General features: G+C 38.5%; 1 protein-coding gene across 1 annotated transcript; it reads left to right on the top strand.

The window, feature by feature from the left end:
• Positions 1–1,898: 1,898 nt before the first annotated feature.
• On the top strand, positions 1,899–2,562 carry LOC131602990 (uncharacterized). The gene is made up of 2 exons (XM_058875229.1): positions 1,899–2,205; positions 2,293–2,562. The coding sequence occupies exons 1-2, from the start codon at positions 2,056–2,058 to the stop codon at positions 2,533–2,535; spliced, it is 393 nt and encodes a 130-aa protein (XP_058731212.1). The 5' UTR covers positions 1,899–2,055; the 3' UTR covers positions 2,536–2,562.
• Positions 2,563–20,435: the final 17,873 nt, after the last annotated feature.

Consider the following 20,435-nt stretch of genomic DNA (forward strand, 5'->3'; position numbering starts at 1 on the left):
AATAATACACGCATTTGAATCATCCATCTATTCCAGTTTTTACCATCAAGAACTGGAAGTTTGGTATTCAAGTTGCTTCCACTCATCTTTAAACTTGTGCAGACAAAAATAGATTTCACTCACACTCACACAGTGTTTCCCAACCCACAAACAATCAAGAAAAATGTGATTCAACACAACTTTGTTTCCCAGAAACAAAATCAATCACACAGTCACACAAACTCACGTTCACTCGTGTTTCCCTGTGTTTGGAACCGGAGCTCTGATACCAATTGTTGGTGCACAATGAATAAAGATGGTGACAAAGAGAATAATAGAATAACGGCGCAAAAGAGATGAGAGAATAAATGTTGTATTCTACTATTAATGATAGCTATTACAAGGCTTTTTATAAGAAAAGAAAATCTTGCCACATAAGCCCTAAAACAGTAAACTTAGTGAACAAGTCTAAGGTACAAACAGTACAATACTACAAAAATACTAAAGTACCCTTACTACTAAACAGCTAAGCTAATGGGACCCAGATAACATCTTCTGGTCAATACTATCTTCTGAGTAACCATCAAAAGATCAGTCCATCTTCTGAATATTGAATTACTCTTCAATATGTTCTAATTAATGTTATTAATTTATTATTTATTTAATTTTATAATAATAATAATTAAAATATACCAATAATAATTTAATATCTCTCTTTTATTTATGAGTTTAAAGGTAGTGCACTGACAGTGTAAACAACGTTTACACATACATCCAATCAAAATCCTTACCATTGCCATGTCATATTAATTTTTTTAATTAAAATTGTGTTTTAATTAGATACATGGTTGTGATTGGTTGACAGTGTAAAAATATTTTACACTGTCAGTGCATATCCCTTTTTCTCTTTATTTATATATTTTTTTAATTTGTTTAAAAATGTCAAATATGATGTGTATTTTGAGAGTATATATTTTTACATTGTACCTAGGGGTGGGAATAGGCCAGGCTGGCCTACAGGGGCCTACGGCCCAGCCTACATACGCCTAGGCCAGGTCAGGCTTATTTAATAAAGAAGTCAGGCTTAGGCTTTTTTAAAAGCCTATTTTATTAAATAGGTCAGGCTTAAGCTATTAAAAAAACCTATGAAGCCTTATAGGCCGACCTATATTTTCATATTTATTAGAGATATGTTAAATAAGTTGGTTCATGTATGCATATATATTAGAAAAAAAGCTAAATAGGCTACCCTATATATATATATATATATATATATATATATATATATATATATATATATATATATATATATAGAGAGAGAGAGAGAGAGAGAGAGAGAGAGAGAGAGGATGATTATATTTACTCCAAGAGTAAGTTATTATAACTTACTCCACATCTTAACCATTTATTATTTTCAATCTAATGGTTAAAAATAATAAGTAATTAAATGTGGTGAGAGAAAACTATTCCTTATTATTTTTAACCATTAGATTGAATATAATAAATAGTAAAGATGTGGAGTAAGTTATAATAAAGAGGTCAGGCTTAGGCTTTTTTAAAAGCCTATTTTATTAAATAGGTCAGGCTTAAGCTATTAAAAAGGCCTATGAAGCCTTATAGGCCGGCCTATATTTTCATATTTATTAGAGATATGTTAAATAAGTTGGTTCATGTATGCATATATATTAGAAAAAAAGCTAAATAGGCTACCCTATATATATATATATATATATATATATATATGGGTTAATTGTACGATCCCCCTACCATTAGGGCGAGATTTGATATTGCCCCCCTGAAGTTATTTTTTTTATTAACGCACCCTTGTAAAACAAGTAAACCCTTTTCACCACACCCTTTTACCAAGAATGCTGACTGTGTATTATTTTAAGCTGTCCAGGTGGCAATTGAGGTTATCCTTCTTCTTCATCACCGATGCTAGGTTTTTTTTTCTCCCAAATCAATTTCTCCTCTGCGCCGCGCCGTTCAATCTTTATAGCCCCCAATATTCTTCTTCATCACTGTGTTTCTGCACCTTTCATTCCCAATCGTTCTTAATCGTACACCCAATTGATCATGGTGGGAAGCAGCTCTCGAGGAAGCAGTGTTGATTCAGTCTCCCATCAAGTGTTGCCCAGATGCGGCTGTGATAGACCCATGAAGATGTGGGTCTCCAACACAGTTCAAAACCGGAATCGAAAGTTCTGGAAATGTCGCAATGCTGGGGTAAGTATGTTGGTGGTTAAACTGGAAATGATTTGTTTTACGATTTTTATTATGTGTGTTAGTAATTGTGCAAATCGTATTTTGTAGACTGGCAATAGTTGCGAATTGTTCTTATGGGATGATGAAAATGGAGACTCAATCAAAGGCAATACAGTGATTCATCCATGTTGCAAGAAATGTGAGGTACTTCAAATTCAGTTGGAATCAGTATCAAAGAAAGTGGTGAAATTGAAGATTAAGCTTGAAGCGCAGAGAAGGAAAACTATGCAGATCCAGATTGCTATTTTCATGTGTTGTTTGATAGTTGGTTTATTGTATAATATCATGTGATGTTAGCAATATGTATGACATTGTGTATTTTGTTGTCAGTATTAGGTTATCTTTATATGTATTTTGAGTTAAGTTGGATCTATGTACTTTGAAAGGAATGGAAAGAAAATCTGTTTGACATTTGTTGTGTGATATAAAGCCAATTGTTACCATTACAAGATGTCACTGATTGTTAACATTACAAGATAGTGCAATTAGATTAGCTGACAAAACAAAGCAATAACAGATGTGCATAAAACACAGTCAAAAAGCACAAACAGATGTGCATAAGTCACTACCAAAAAGCACTAACAGATGTGCTCAAAACTCTAACAAAAAACACTAACATTTGTCAAAGCATGTCATAACATAAAAAGCACTAACATTTGTGCATAACATTGTGCCTAACATAATCAACTTATGAGTTCTTGAATTGACTTCTTCTTCACAGTCTTCTTTGGTATCTTTTTAGGTGTACCCTTTGGAACCTGTTTCTTTGTCACCTTTACTTCTTCCTCATCTTCAGTAAAACAAAAAGGTTCATCTGGGTTAGAACCAGGACCTGTAAATGGTTTTGGTTTTTTAAACCAATTCTCTTTAATTCTCTCACTACACCTCTTTCGCAATGGTTTGAATTCTTGTTTCACCTTCTGCTTGCCTTTGTCTTTGTTACTTGTTGAGCCTATACTTGTTGTTGTTTGTACAATTATGTCGGGTACACTTGCAATCATGGCATCACTTACATCCCCAAATAATGAATCTTCAACAGCAGCATCAGTTGTAGCACCAGCAGGTTGAGTCTTTGTAGCATCACTGGGAGTTGTAGCACCAGGCTGAGTAGCTGTGGCAGCACCATCAGTTGTAGAACCAGCTTGAGTAGATGTAGCAGCACCATTAGTTGTTGCACAATCAGCTGTAGCAGCACCATCTTGTTTCACCTTCTTCTTCTGTAACACAGTATACACAACATAATAAACATACAAGGAAAACCAACAAGATGGACAAATGCAAATATGATTAACATACAAAGATAAGATAATACTAACATACCTTTCTTTTCAAGGCATTAGGATCTTGTTTCTTGCTCTTGCATGACTTTACATTATGTCCGATCTTGTCACACCTAGTGCATCTATATGAAACCCCTGGTAACCTTCTTCTAGCTCCTTCCTCACCCGTCTCTCTAATTCTTAGTTTTCTTGGTCTACCAGGCCCTTTTTATATGTAGGAGGTAAGAGTTCTTCAGTTTCAACCTCAGGCCACATATCACGTCCATTTATAGGGCTAATAGCAGCTCCGTAGCAAAGGGCATACTTACCCCTTGTGTAACATTCATGAACAAACAGTTCTGGGTTCTGGTTCCTAAATCCCAATGCAGCCACAACATGCCTACAGGGAATACCAACTAACTCCCAGAAGTTACAACTGCAGGACCTTTTTCCTATATCAACTATGAATTCCTGATTGTTATAAGCATGAGTCACCTGAAATTGTTCACCCATAGCCCAAGTTGGCAGCCAAAGCCTGTTGAAAGAGTAATGTGGTGTACTTTTCGTTTATATCGTATCCACAGGGATTATTGCGATATCACTGCCGTTCTATAGCCTATTTTGTCTTGAGTTAATGTTACTTTAGTTTTAAGTTTGCAAAAGATCATTCAATCACTTTAGTAGCAAAGAGTAAATTAATGAAAGTTCTAAGTTAAAGAAAATGTATCAAGATTCGATTTCATCGACCTAAATTTGTATGTTTCCTTATATATATATGTCTCTGAACTTGCTAACGATCAATATAATTACGTATCGCCGTCTATATCGTCCGTGTCCGCAACGATATAGCTAGATTTACCGTATTGTTTAACCGACGATTTCTCCACCGTTTAAACAATACAAATAACGTTTTAAAACCGATACTTAGTAAACATCAAACGCTAAATCCATGTCTGCAACTTATAGTTTGAAAGATGATAAGTTAGGTCTAGATACAAACATTGATGTCTCAAACATTTATACCAAAGAAAAGCTTTAATAAACAAACTAAACCATCTATATTGATCATCACTTGTTCATACACAATATATTCACAAGAAATACATACAAAAGGCTAGGAAGATTACATCTTATCTTGATACAAAAGAGATTTAGCTATCCATGAGAATGGTAGCTTGCTCAAGAAGGAAAGGATGAAGATCAACAAGCATCAAAGGCGATTAATCGACGATCAAGGCTTCGAATCTTCAACTCTTAGTATGCTACAGTGTTTTGTGCTCTTGGTTCTCTCTCAAAATATCTCTCTATATTTTCTTCAAAGTGATCTGGCCCCTAATCAAATAAACAAAGTTTCGCAGATCGCGCTTAGCGCGGTGTAGCCCGCTAAGCGCGCCATCAAAAATTGCTAAACCGCCCAACCGCGCTAAGCGGGCTCCAGACCTCGCTTAGCGCGGAACTCTCTGCCAGAACTTCCTTCTTTTCTTCAAAACCGCGCTTAGCGGGCTCAACCTCGCTTAGAGCGCTACCTCTTTTCAGCAATCTTTGGCTTTGGTCTTGGAACATCTTCAAAGTCCGTTTTCCATGGTCCAAGCTTCCAATTATCTATAAAAACTACAAAATCCAACATAGATTGCAAAGATAAGAACTATTCAACAATAATATAAATATAAGAATAAATATATACCAAATGATAATAAAATACTACTATTAACCACAAAAAGACTTGAAAGTTACCAAAAATTACCTAAGATATTTACACAAATTGGTAACTAACAACTCTCCCCAACTTAAACCTTTGTTTGTCCTCAAACAAAAACAAACATAAAAATAACAACAAACAAAACCAAGAGAGCACAAGTGTCGCGGGGAAAAATCGTTGTCTTTTTTTTTGGGATGAGACACCTGATGCCTTCTTTGGGCTCGAGTGCTCAAAAAATGATTTTTCTTTTGTACGGACCAAACTTTTTATTGTTTCCAAAAGAGGAAAAGGAAAAAAGTTGCAATAACCTTAAAAGTGGGGGGAGAGATCTTGGGTAAGAGGGTTGGTTACACGAAGGGAAGGTATTAGCACCCAACGTATCTATAGTACTCTATAGGTTTCTTTGTTTTATTTATTCCATTCTTGTTATGGTGGAGGTTCTGTTGTGAAATAGGTGGGACCTAAGGTGTTTGTTTGATTATGCTCGCAAAGATCATCGCGATCCTCTGCATACATATCCCTTAGAGGGAATCAGAGCATCTGTAGCTCGGGGTCTACGGGTGCTAAGGTTTGAATGGTTTTTTTTTGTTTTATTTTGCTCGCCAAGGATCGACCTTGTGCCTACGTATTCTCAAAGGGATGTTGAGAAAGTCAGAGCAATCGTAGTTCCCACTTATGCTAGTGGAAGCAAAGGAAAAGAGACAAAGGTCATCTAAATGTTCGATGTATCTAATCTATATCATCACATACATCTGTTTGATTTTTGTTTGAAAATCTTTTCATTATAAGCCCGGGGCCATGCCACTTAGGGTGCTTAGAATGATAAAGATGTTTTTGTTGTTTAACCAGCCTTGTGGCAAAAACTTTCAATGAAGTCAGCCTTGTGACAAAAAGTTTTGATTAATCAGCCAGCCTCGTGGCAAAAGTTTCTATGAAGTCAGCCTTGTGACAAAACTTTGATTAATCCGCCAGTATGGTGGCAAAACGGTTTGATTGATTAGCCAGCCTTGTGGCAAAAAAAGTTTGATTGATTAGCCAGCCTTGTGGCAAAAAAAGTTTGATTGATTAATTGTTTGTGATGATATAGAAGAGATACTCCTATCATAGAGATGATAAATGTCTAATCTCCTAGGGTATTTGATTTGGATATTGGGGTGCTTATAAGAAGCCCGTGGGTCCTTGTACGAAGCCCAAGAGGAGGCTATCCGAGGGTCCTTGCATTGTAAGCCCAAGAGGAGGCTATGGGAGGGACAATCCAGGGTCCTTGCATTGTAAGCCCAAGAGGAGGCTATGGGAGGGTCACTCGTTTGTACAAAGCCCAAGGGGAGGCATGGTATAGTTGGTCTGGGCTCTTAGAGCGATTTCACCGGGAAACCATACTCTATGTCCAAACCTAAACTAGTGGAGATTCTTTGCACGAAGCCCAATAGGAGGCTATGGGGAACCTAGTGTTGTACTAAGTTGAACAAGCACACATATCACACATATGAACAAGTATGAACAAATATGAACAAACATGAACAATTATATATATATGACAAAGTGTGTGTATATAATGGAGTTTATGAAGGAAATATACCTGTAAGCATGATCCATTTGTATACACGGGGCTCGGGACTTACACTCGGGGAGAGGTCCACTTGAGTTTATTCAAAGTTATGTAAACAGGTATTTACAAAGGGGCTTGGGACTTATACCTACATGGAGGCCCATGGTATATTTTTGGGAAGATTTAAAGAAAACCTTCATTTTTGGTTTGTTATTCAAAGTTAAAAATCAAGTTGATCGAGATATGTACAAAACGGTGTGTGTACAATGAAATACCTAATTTCATGTACAGGAATGGGTATGTACAAAAGGGGCTTGGGACTTATACCTACATGGAGGCCCGTGTTTTATTTACAAAACATGGTTGACTGTTTTATTTACAGACGCGAAGTTTCGCTTTTGAAAAACTGTTTGAGAGTTGTTTGAAAAGTTAAAAAAGTTTTCTGTACAAAGAAAAACTGTAAAAAGAGTGGGTCTTATACTCTCTAATATTCGAGAGGCCCCACATCATTTTGAAAATCAATTGATCAATTAAAATTTAATCAATAGTTCAAAAGGAAATGGTTTATCGTTTTTGAAAAGAATCGCGATCGCTCGTTTTAAAACGATTTGAATTTGAAAGAAATCAACTTAATTAAGTTTAAAACAAGTTTTAATGCTTAATTAAGACCTAAGTGATTAGGATTTGATCACAAAAATATTTACAAGTGATTAGGATTTGATCACAAAAATATTTACAAGTGATTAGGTTTGAAAAAATCAAATAAAACAATATTTAAAGTATTTGAAAATACCTAAAAACATGTCATTTTAAACCTAATTAAAAACACATTAAATAAATATTTTTTTGTGATTTTTTTTGATATTGTCAAAATATGTATATTAAATAAGAAGTGTGTAAAAAATGAAGGGAAAATAAATTAATTTGAATGGTTAAATTAATTGGTGAAGTTGTGAAGAAATTGAAGAAAAATAGTGATAAAAAAATTGGTTTTGGTCCCTAAGGGTGTTGAACCCACGACCTGGAGGTTGTTTCTCAAAACAAAAGCCAACTGAGCCACGCTTGTGGCTTGTAACATACACGCGTCCATTTAGTTATATTAACAAACAAGAATTTGAAATTTCTGAACCAAAAAGCGCGCCAAGAACACCAACCCCATTTGAATTTGAAAATCTTCAAAACTGAACCAAATTGATCAAGTGAAAGGTGTATCTTACTCGTTTTTTCATAAGGAACATGATGGTACCATTTAATTCCATTTATTTTCACTCTAGGGCCATTGATTCTCTGATGAACACGAAGAACCCTAATTCTATAATTCACTCTGAAATTGTGTATAGTTGATGAATTATGAAATTGATTGAGGGCTATTGATCAGTGATAGTGCAGAAACAAGATGGTAAACCAGTTTTTCATTTATGATGCATGTATGTATGAGTTTGAAGTTGATAGGCACTTACCTCAAAAATGCCAAAGCTGGAGATCGAATTTTGCAGTAGAGGAGTTCCAGTTGTTATTTCTTGATCTGAACAGCATCAATGGACCTTATGGAACATGTTTGAATGCTTGGAACAGTTTGAATTCACTTGAGCAAGGCCATGGAACCTGAACTGCAGCTGCTTGGAGTGAGAATCGAATCTGATGATTATGAGGTTACAGATCATATGTGAGTGCTTGGATAGTTCATATGTGATGTATGGATGATGTTAGAAGTGGTAGTTTGGACAGAATTGAGCCTGAACAAAAATTGGCATGATAAGTCTCATGTTATGCATATTTGGAGGTGAGATGATGATTTTGAGTTTTCAGGTGTTTTGGGGTGTATGAGTGATTCAGACACATCATATATGACATTTAGAAGTTGTGGGAAGCATCACTTTGTTCAGAACTTGCAAGGTTTGGAGGTTGAGTTTTCTACCTCACTTTGAAACACATGACTTGTAATTCAAGAAAGAAGAGAGAAAACCTATAATTGTGAGGTTTTGGTGTGATTTGAAGAGTGTTTTGAACCTCTATTTATAGGCCATGAGTTCTGAATGCAGAGCCTTTGCAAGTTGCCCAAAGTTTGATGACTTGGCTTAAGAGATAAACTAGCATCTTTTACATTTAATGCAAAATAGTTAAAGTGACCAAACCATGGTTAAAACTCAAGCTTCTTATCTCTTTCCATTCTGATCTCAAATCAGAAAATATCTCCTAATCATTGCATTGATGCATCATTGTTTGCATTATAAACCATATGGTATTGAAACTTAGTGAAAAATGGCTTGAAATTTCAAGTGAAAAGTTCACTAATGTCAAAATTCAAAACCATAGCTACACTTCAAATTTCTTCATGCTCTTGGACATTTTGGAAAGCTCATATGACACACTTCAAAACCCTAGTTGAAAGTTTCTTCAAGACCTTTAAGGAAATGGGTGAAAAAGATCCATGAACTTTGAAGAAAATGAGATTTCAAGTGAAATTTTCAAAAGATACCAACTTTGAAGCACCATATCTCTTAAATGGTTGATCTTATGGAAAAAATTTATATGTGTCAAAGTTGTTTATTGGATCAAAATCTACAACTTTCATGTTGGAAGTTTTTTTCAGTTTGTAGGTGAAATTTTGAGAAATTCTCTTCCAAAGTTTGAAAAAAACCATGAAAAACACTTAGAAATTTTTCTAAGTATGAAAAGTCAAACTTTTGACTTTTGATTCTTGATTGATTTTCTTGATTTTTCTTGATCAAATGACTTCTCATATCATATATTGATGATTCAAAACTTCAAAAGTCATGGTTGACCAAAATTCCCCAAAAGTCAATGGTGATCTTGTACAGTTGACTTTTTCAGACGAATCGCGTTTCTGGAGATTTCAAATGAAACAAGCTATCCTCATCAAATGAATGGTATGAATGGATTACATTGAAGCATTAGAGGATATTGAATCATAGTTTGAGTTATGGCACCATGTCCTGATTAAAAAGTCAGTGGTTTAGTGAATTAGGTCAAAAAACCCTAATTGTCGACCTGATGAAATTGATGCCTGTAGGTCTTGGATTGAGATACAATTTCCATTGTATATTGTCATAGGGATTATTTGAAGATGATTGAAACCTTTGATTGACTCCCTGGGGATTTTTAGGGTTTCCCAAATGTGATCCCTGATTTCAGTCCCTGATAGTTCAAAAACCCTGATCTGAGGATTTGTCTGATCAATCTTTGTATAGGAGATGTTCTGAGCCAATGGATTAGGTCAAAATGATGTACTTGGGGTTTTGAGGTCATGTCCCAAGTCATTAGGTCAAATTCTGAGCAAAAGTCAGGAGTATGCTGTCTTCAGTCAAAACCCTAATTCAGTCGATTCAAAGCTGTTGAGCTTGTTGAAATGAATCTCTGAGGACCAAATGTTGATTGTTGATGAAGATAGTTCTTTTGAAATGAAGGGAGAGAAAAACCCTAATTGATTGTTACTTGTACTGATGAGTGATTTCCTGATTAAACCCTGCTGAGTCACAAGTAACAAACACAAGTTATGCAATTTGTTAGAGATGCAAATGATGCATATGCTATGATATGAGGTGGTATCTTAGGTCAAAAATTGGGGTATGACAGATGGCCCTATTTAAGTTTCTTCAACCTGAGATATGAAGATTGAAAATCTTTATTTTGATAGGGTGGAAGAGACTTAAATATTAGAAGACGCGAATTTTGGACCTAAGATACCAAAATTGCGAATGATGCAAGGATATCTTTACCGAGGGAATATCAAAACTGACTCCACTGGGGAAAAGAGATTGGGAAGGATGCTTCAATCCGTTTTAAGGAACAGAATCCATTTTTGTTCTTTTCGGGAAAGCAAGTGTATGCTTCACCGGGGAATGATAGCTTTGTAAAAAACTTACCAATCGACATTATCGACTATCAGCATGGGGATAGACTTGTTTAGTAATGCGAAGGTGAAAGGTATGAAACTAGATTACCGACTATCAGCATGGTGATATACTTGACAAGGTAAAAAGAGTTTCAAAGGTTCGGTTAATATTACCGACTATCAGCATTGTGATAGACATGTTAAATAATATAACCAGAACAAAAGGTTACCGACTACCAGCCTTGTGATAGCGGTTTTGAAGACATGATCAATTATCAGCCAAGTGATAAAATGATTCTGGAGACTTTGTTAGGGAAATTACTGGTTATTCAGCCTTGTGAACAGCACTAAGGCCCTGATCGTCAAATGATCTTCATGATCGATTTCCTTGAGAGGAAAAAAAGCTTTTGGAAGAGACATAAGCTACTCAGATGATGAGGCTATTGCTTATTGTCTGTTTTTCACGACTCTGTTTGGAGAATCGGAATTTGAATCTTTGGTAAAGACAAAGTTCTAACCATGAATGAATTGGAAAGAAACAGTCAAACAAGACTTTGTACCCATGAGGAATGAACTCAACTGGGGATCTCCTCCTTTGCTTTGAATGGAGAAACTGAAGCAACCTTCTTCCACGAGGAATGATCTCAGTGGGGAACTGGAGAAAGAAGATGTTCTTTTCTGCTTATGGGTGACAACCTACTTGGAGAGATGACACGCCCATACCTGTTTCTTTTTCTTTTTTTTTTTTTCTTTGGGGATAAATATATCCTAAACAAGTGATTTTAAAGCAGACATTGAAAAGTGCAAGAATGCATAAATGATGCAAATATGTATGAATGATGAATGTCATGAATGTCGCATGCATGCTAACAATACTGACAGACAAAAGAGTATACTGGAGAGGGACCGACGTCGCAATACAACCAGATACTTGGCAAATGTTCTTCAACACGGTATAGATAACACGGGTGATGAATGGTGTTGCGTGCTTTAAACTTCTCTGGGGAAGATGAGCATCTTTTCTTATTGAGGTGGAAGAACCTCTTCACTGGAGATGGAAAATCTTCGTCACTGGGGATGAAAGACCTTCTTCACTGGAGATAAAAGACCTTCTTCACTGGGGATAGAAGACCTTCTTCACTGGGGATAGAAGAGCTTCTTTACCTCGAGGGGTAATTGCTTCAAGAATTCTTTTCTGGGACAAGAATACCGTTGTCTCAACAATCTTTCCAGGGAAAATCCTTTTTGTTCATCATATGGAGATAGTTGTTGATGTTCCTTCTGTTGTTCACAACTCAAAGGAAAGTTTCGCTTTTATTTTGAAAAAGAAAAGTGAAGTAAATTCATTTAAAACTTATTTTTCTCTTTTTTTTTCAAAAGTGAATAACACAATTAAAGCGTCATTTTGAAAGCTAAAAGAAATTAGAGATTGCAAACAAATGGGCACAAGGCTCAAATTTATTTAATAGAATGGAAATCAGCTAAAGGCGTGATTCCATAGAGTATTTACAAAAGTTGGAAATGGTAATTATGCGGAAAAGGCTACATTGAAAGCAATAACCAATATTCCCCCTAACAACTTTGAGTTCCAACTGTGCTTGTTGCTTCAGATTGGCGATGATTTGATTGAAGATCCTTTGATGAAAAGACTCCTCAGGTGACGAAGCACAGACTGATGCAGTTACTTTGTCATAAATCCCTAATTTTTGCCTAGATTGCCCTTTCAGGTTTTCAATCTACCAGGATGAATTTTTTCTGTTTATTGTCTCTAATTTTTGCCTGGACCGCCCTTTCGGGTTTTCAGTCCACCGAGACGCTCATTTTTGCCTAAGTCGCCCTTTGCGGGTTTTCAACTTACCGAGCTGTTCTTTTGTATTTTTTTAGACAAAGTATTTCTTGACTGCATCAGCATTCACAGGATGTGGGAGTTCATCACCATCCATGGTTGCAAGAGTCATGGCGCCGCCAGAAAATGTTCTTTTGACAACATACGGGCCTTCGTAATTAGGAGACCATTTACCCCTAGAATCTGGTTGAAAAGACAAGATCTTTTTAAGCACGAGGTCGCCTTCTCGAAATTCACGAGGTCGAACCTTTTTGTTGAAAGCTTGTTTCATCCTTGCTTGGTATAACTGTCCATGGCATAGAGCAGTCATACGTTTTTCTTCGATTAAGTTCAACTGATCGTATCTGCTTTGACACCATTCAGCCTCTGATAACTTAGTCTCCATGAGGAATCTCATTGATGGGATTTCAACTTCTACGGGGAGCACAGCTTCCATGCCGTATACTAGAGAAAAGGGAGTTGCCCCTGTTGAAGTACGCACTGAAGTACGGTACCCATGTAAAGCAAATGGCAGCATTTCATGCCAGTCTTTGTAAGTGACGACCATTTTCTGGATGATCTTCTTAATGTTCTTGTTAGCGGCTTCGACGGCGCCGTTCATTTTTGGCCTATAAGGAGAAGAGTTATGATGCTCGATCTTGAATTCCTCACATAGTTCTTTCATCATCCTGTTGTTCAAGTTCGAACCATTGTTAGTAATGATCTTGCTGGGAATACCATATCGGCAAATGATGTTATTCTTGATAAACCTCACAACCACTTGTCTTGTAACATTGGCGTAAGATGCTACTTCGACCCATTTGGTGAAGTAATCAATAGCCACTAAGATGAAACGATGACCGTTTGAAGCTTTCGGTTCGATCATTCCAATCATATCGATACCCCACATGGAGAAAGGCCATGGAGATGAGAGAACGTTGAGTAGAGTCGGTGGCACATGGATCTTATCTGCGTAGATCTGGCACTTGTGACACCTCTTCACGTGTTTGTAACAGTCAGATTCCATTGTCAACCAATAGTATCCTGCTCTTAAGATCTTCTTGGACATTGAATGCCCATTTGAATGAGTTCCAAAGGACCCTTCATGCACTTCATGCATTAACATGTCTGCTTCGTGTCTGTCCACGCATCTGAGCAAAACCATATCGAAGTTTCTTTTGTATAGCACATCTCCATTCAGGAAGAAACTGCCAGAAAGCCTCCTTAGAGTTTTCTTATCTTTGTTTGATGCCCCAAGTGGGTACTCTTGAGTTTGAAGGAAGCGTTTGATGTCGTGAAACCACGGTTTATCATCGATGACGGCTTCAGTTGCAAACACATAGGCGGGCCTTTCAAGGCGCGTAATTCTGACTGTAGGCATATCATTCCAATGATTGACTTTGAACATGGAAGATAGAGTAGCCAAGGCGTCTGCCATTCGATTTTGATCTCGAGGTATATGATGCAATTCAACCTTGTTGAAGAAAGTCAACAGACGTCTTGCATAATCTCTGTAAGGAATCAGGCCAGGGTGGTAAGTTTCCCACTTGTCTTTGATTTGGTTGATCACGAGGGCTGAATCTCCATATATGTCGAGGATCTTGATCCTTAAGTCAATGGCTTCTTCGAGACCCATGATACAAGCTTCATATTCTGCGATGTTGTTGGTGCACTCAAACAGTAATCTGGCGGAGAATGGGATATGAGTACCCTTGGGAGTGATGATGATTGCCCCAATTCCATTGCCAAAAGCGTTTACTGCTCCATCAAAAATTAGGCCCCATCTTGATCCAGGCTCAGGACCTTCTTCAGGTAACGGTTCATCACAATCTTTCATCTTCAAGTACAAGACGTCTTCATCAGGAAAGTCAAGCTTGAGAGATTGATATTCATTAATTGGTTGATGCGCCAAGTGATCGGCGAGAATGCTTCCCTTGACCGCTTTTTGAGCACGGTATTCAATGTCATATTCGGATAACAGCATTTGCCATCGGGCAATCCTTCCTGTTAAGGCAGGCTTTTCAAAGACATACTTGATCGGCTCCATTTTGGAGATTAACCAAGTAGTATTGTTGATCATGTATTGGCGGAGACGTTTTGAAGCCCAAGCCAAAGCACAACATGTTTTTTCGAGCATGGAGTAACGAGACTCACAGTCTGTGAATTTCTTACTCAGGTAATAGATGGCATGCTCCTTCTTACCAGTTTCATCTTGCTGTCCAAGCATACAGCCCATGGATTCTTCCAACACGGTAAGGTACATGATTAGTGGTCTTCCTTCAACCGGAGGAATCAATATTGGTGGTTCTAACAGGTACTCTTTGATACTGTCGAACGCTTTCTGGCAATCTTCAGTCCATACAACCCCTTGATCTTTGCGGAGAAGCTTGAAAATTGGCCCACATGTAGCAGTCATTTGAGAGATAAATCTGGAGATATAGTTCAATCGTCCGAGAAATCCTCTTACTTGCTTTTCAGTTTTTGGTGCAGGCATCTCTTGAATAGATCTGACTTTGTCGGGATCTACTTCAATACCTCTTTGGCTGACAATGAAACCCAAGAGTTTTCCAGATCTAACCCCAAAAGTACATTTGTTAGGATTCAAGCGAAGCTGATATTTCCTTAATCGTTGAAACAACTTCAAAAGATATTCAATATGTTCTTCTTCTGTGCTGGACTTGGCTATCATGTCGTCCACATAGACTTCAATTTCTTTATGCATCATGTCATGAAAGAGAGTAGTCATTGCTCTTTGGTAAGTTGCGCCTGCATTCTTTAATCCAAATGGCATCACTTTGTAGCAAAAAGTACCCCATGGGGTGATGAAAGATGTCTTCTCCATGTCTTTAGGAGCCATCTTGATTTGATTATAACCGGAGAACCCGTCCATGAAGGAAAAGACGTTGAACTTAGCGGTGTTATCAACCAGCATGTCGATATGTGGTAATGGAAAGTCATCTTTTGGACTGGCTTTGTTCAAGTCACGGTAGTCAAGACACATTCTGACTTTGCCATCTTTCTTCGGAACTGGCACTATGTTGGCCAACCATTGAGGATACTCAGAGGTGACAAGGAAACCTGCGTCGAGCTGCTTTTGAACTTCCACTTTGATCTTATTAGCCATATCAGGGTGAGTCCTTCGCAATTTCTGCTTAACTGGCGGACATTCTGGCTTCAATGGCAAGTAATGCTGAACAATATTGGTATCCAACCCAGGCATGTCTTGGTAGGACCAGGCAAACACGTCAACATATTCTTTGAGAAGGTCTGTCAACTTACTCTTGATATCAGCATCAAGCAGCGATCCAATGGTCACTTCTTTTTTGTCTTCTTCAGAACCCAAGTTGATCTTTTCTAAAGGCTCTTTGTGAGGCAGAATGGTTCTTTCCTCGTGCTTAAGTAATCGAGAGATCTCGTCCGGGATCTCCTCTTCTTCCTCTTCTTCGGCTTCGAACACAGGAAACTCAAAGTTGGGAGAGGGCATAGGGTTATTGCATTCAATGGGTTTATCAATAGTAAATCTGCACATGTGATTTATATTTATTTCAGAAAATTTATGAATGCAAGAGTGTATGCAGATTTTTTTTGAAAAGTTTTTTTTCTTTTGGTTTTTTAGGATTACCATTTCCAGAAAAAAGCAAAAATAAAACATATAATGTAGGGAATTCAAAATGACACTTTATTTATGATTCATTTTTGAAACAAAGCCCTAAACACAAACTCATTTGTCTTGGGCAGGACAAAGAGGGAAACTTTTTAAACAAGGCCCTATACACAAAGTTATTTGGGCGGAACATTTGAAAGCAAAGCCCTATAAAACATCTCTCTGCTTTGGGCAAGGCAGGAGGTCAAAATAACAGCGAGGTGATTACTTTGAGCGGCGAACAACATTCGGAACGTCGACAGCCTTCCAGTAGCAACGAACTCCTCTGTGTATTATGTATTCAGGAAAATTCTCCCCAGAATTATCTTCAGTATTGACATCGTCTGCTGGTCGAGCAGGATTTGAAGGTCCTGGTTCGTCACCCTTGTTCTTTGTAGAGTTGAAACGGTCTTCTTCTACTTCTTGAAGAGCATAAGATGAGTCACAATCTTCAGAATTTTCAGGATGTATTTCCCAGTCTTCAGGATGAAGAGACTCATTGTCAGCGACACTTTCTAAGTCAACTGCGGGATCATCTTCCCCTTCATCTTCAAAAATGGCATTTATGTGATAATAACCATCTTCAGGATTATCAATCTTGGCAGATGCGTTGAATCCGAAATCTTCAGTAACTTCAGGCTGCTGAGAAAATTGATAGGGCTGATAAACCTCTTCTGGTTGACTATTATATTCAAAGGAATCTCCCCATCCAGTTGGTTGGATATCCTCAATCGCAATCTTGTAACTTTCAGGCGCAGTATATTTCACCATGTAATCGAATTTTCCACTTGGTTGTCCCAAGGTGTCCCAGACGTCTGTAGGAACAGGTTCAGTTTCATTGCCTTTGAATTCTTCTGAAGGAGGATGTGGTTCTTCCTGAGATATGTATCCCGAGTCATTGAGATAACATTTCCATTCTTCTTCAGGATCAGGTAGACATTCTTCGATGCATTCTTCGATAAGGACATTAACCTCTTGAGGAATTGGGTTAAGGAACCCTCCACTAATGAACGTTTCTTTGATCGGACGAAGGGTTTCATCCTTCTTGGTGCAGTTTGAGAATGTTGGTGAACATCCGAGACCTGCTCTAGTTTCATTCTTGGTCGGAATCACAACTTGCCCCCAGCCAGTGGTAGTTCCATCTTTCACTACTTTCACTGCCTCTTTGTAAGAAGAGATTGACGCTTTCTTCTTGGAAGATTCGTCTTCTAAAGAGAGACCTTGGAACTGAGTTCCTTCCACATCATCAGCACTGATAAAAGAGAAATTGGATAAATGGCTCACCATCAAGGCTTGCTCTCCACTTATCGTCACCAATTTTCCATTTGTTATAAATTTTAACTTTTGATGGAGCGTAGAAGTTACTGCCCCTGCTTCGTGGATCCATGGTCGTCCTAACAGACAGCTATAAGCAGCTTGAATGTCCATGACCTGGAAGGTGATTTGAAATGTATGTGGACCAATTGTCATGGGAAGGTTGACTTCGCCGATAACAGATTTTCGCGATCCATCAAATGCTTTGACAACTACACCACTGAACTTCATAGGCATTCCTTGGTAAGACAAGCGAGCAAGAGTTGTCTTTGGCATCACATTCAAGGAAGATCCGGTGTCTACCAGTACATTGGACAAAGAGTCTGACTGACAGTTCATAGAAATATGTAGAGCAAGGTTGTGATTTCTGCCCTCCTCGGGGAGTTCGTCATCACAGAAGCTTAAATTATTGCAAGCTGTTATGTTGGCTATTATCCCATCAGAGTGATCAACAGTCACATCATGATCGACGAAAGCTTGATCCAAGACTCTCATCAGGGCTTCCCTGTGTGCTTCAGAGTTTAACAGCAATGAAAGTATTGAGATCTTTGAAGGAGTCTGCATAAGCTGATCCACAATCTTGTATTCACTTCTTTTGATAAGCTTTAAAATTTCATCAAAGTCAGGATTCACATTGGTTCCACTGGATTGGCCAACATCAGTGTTTGTATTACTGACAGGAGTTTCCACAGGATTTCCCACTGGAACATTGACAGGATTTTGCCCGGTTGCAGGAGCAACAGGTTGCTTTGAAGGTAGTGGTGTATACACACGTCCACTTCTTGTTACTCGACTCACATCAGCGATGTTCACGACAGATGAAAGAGTAGGTAAAGGAACTTCTTGTCCATTCTTTATCATTGTAGCATTGTAGTTGTATGGAACTGCCTTGTCAGAGTCATAGGGAACATGTCCAGGTAGATAAATGATCAAAGGAGCAACAGGAACCTTCGGCTTGTTGTAAGTAACTTCCATGCGCTCAGGCATGTTGAAATGAGGAACGATGACGTTAACTGTAGGCATTTCCGAGTTGATATCTGAGACTAAAAGCTCATGCGGATAACATCCTATCATGTTAACTTCATTTTCATTCCTATTTCTGTAGATCTGAATAGTACCATTATCCAACAGAACTTGGAGATCTCTTCTCACAATCGAACATCCGTGAGGATCTACACAACATATGCTACAGGAACCATAGTGATGCTGGCGAAAATTCTGCCCTCGACAGAGAGTAGCGTGCATTTGTACCAAATCGGCTCTCGAGAAGTTGATATTATAGACTCGATATGGACCAGGACATCCATACACCATGTTTACAACATGCCCCCCATGATTGGGCAGCGGATTTGCTTGCACATTTGGATTCAAATTTCTGAAAGAGAGGAGATTAGATCTTACCAACCTCTGAACTTCATGTTTCAAAGCTATGCAATGCTCAAGATCATGGCCAGGTGCTCCTTGATGATAAGGGCATGAGACCTCAGCTTTGTACCACCATGGTAGTTTCTCAGGTACGGGTGGTGGTGCTTTAGTTTGAACGAGACCTCTTTCAATCAAAGCAGGGTACAATTCTGTGTAAGTCATTGGAATCGGATCAAACTGTGGAGCTCTTTGTACACGATTCTGATTATTGCTGAACTGCTGAGCCTGTTGTCGAGGCTGTTGTTGTTGAAACTGCGGAGTAAAACCCGGATTTGGTGTTGTATTAACGGCTGGTGCGATAGCAGCTACCTGTCGTTGACGATTGACATTTCCTCTTGGCTTTCCTTGGGATACCATGTCAACACTTTGTTCCTTCTTCTTTGGGAAACCACTTCCGAACTTTTTGGTTCCGCTTGAAGATCCACCTTCTTTAGTCAGACGTCCGGTTCGGACTCCTTCTTCTAGACGCATCCCCATGTTTACCATCTCGGTGAAATCACTTGGAGCACTAGCAATCATGCGTTCATAATAAAACGGACTGAGAGTATTCAAGAAGATCTTTGTCATCTCTTTCTCTTTTAACGGTGGATTAATCTGAGCAGCAGTTTCTCTCCATCGTTGGGCATACTCTTTGAAAGTTTCATGGTCTTTCTGAGCCATGGATCGAAGCTGATCTCTGTCTGGAGCCATATCCGAGTTATACTTGTATTGTCGGACAAAGGCCTCGCCTAAGTCATTGAATGTTCGAATATTAGTGCTATCCAAGCCTGTGTACCACTTCAGTGCGGCACCAGTCAAACTGTCTTGAAAGTAATGGATAAGCAACTGATGATTATCTGCATAAGTAGACATCTTCCGGGCATACATCACAAGATGGCTTTGTGGACAAGAACTACCTTTGTACTTCTCAAAGTCTGGGACCTTGAACTTAGCAGGTATCTGTACACTGGGAACCAAACATAGCTCCTGGGCATTCTTTCCAAACAAATCTTTTCCCCGAATAGCTTTGACTTCCAGCTGAATCTTGTTGAACTGCTCTTGGAGATCTCCTACAAGATTACGCTGATTTGTGCTATCACCCTGATCATGATAAATCTCATTGTCTCCGTAAGGAATAGTGTGAACCATAGGAGTCGGAACTGTCATAGTGGGTTGAGAAAGTGCCATAGTGACTTGGGAAAAAGTTATCCCCTGATTTGGAGTAAACTGTGAACCTTGTGCAGCAGGCGCTTCGGTTGTAGCTGTTTGAACCCCAGAGAAATTATGGCGGAAACCTGTACCAAAGCTGAAAGGCGTGCCCCAACCTTCTGGCATGGAGAAAGATGGAATACCGAACGCAACTGTAGAAACTGGAGTAGTGACTTCAGATGTTACTGTTGCTTGACTGTTGGGTGGCGGCGGCTGATTCTGTGCGGCCATTAAGGAGTCAACCAGAGTAGTGAGACTTTCCAACTTTTCCTGAAGGGTGGTCACCGTACCACGGAGCTCAATATTCTCTTGTTCAGAGTGTTCCATTATTCTTCTTCTGCTTGAACGAGTATTGTATCTGTGATCTGATTGCGAGCGCGGTCGAGAAACTTTGAGACGCGACAGCTTGACGATCTATTGGAGAAAGATCCAA

This window comes from Vicia villosa, linkage group LG1 (genome assembly GCF_029867415.1).
Source record: "Vicia villosa cultivar HV-30 ecotype Madison, WI linkage group LG1, Vvil1.0, whole genome shotgun sequence".
In the NCBI taxonomy this organism is placed as follows: Eukaryota; Viridiplantae; Streptophyta; class Magnoliopsida; order Fabales; family Fabaceae; genus Vicia; species Vicia villosa.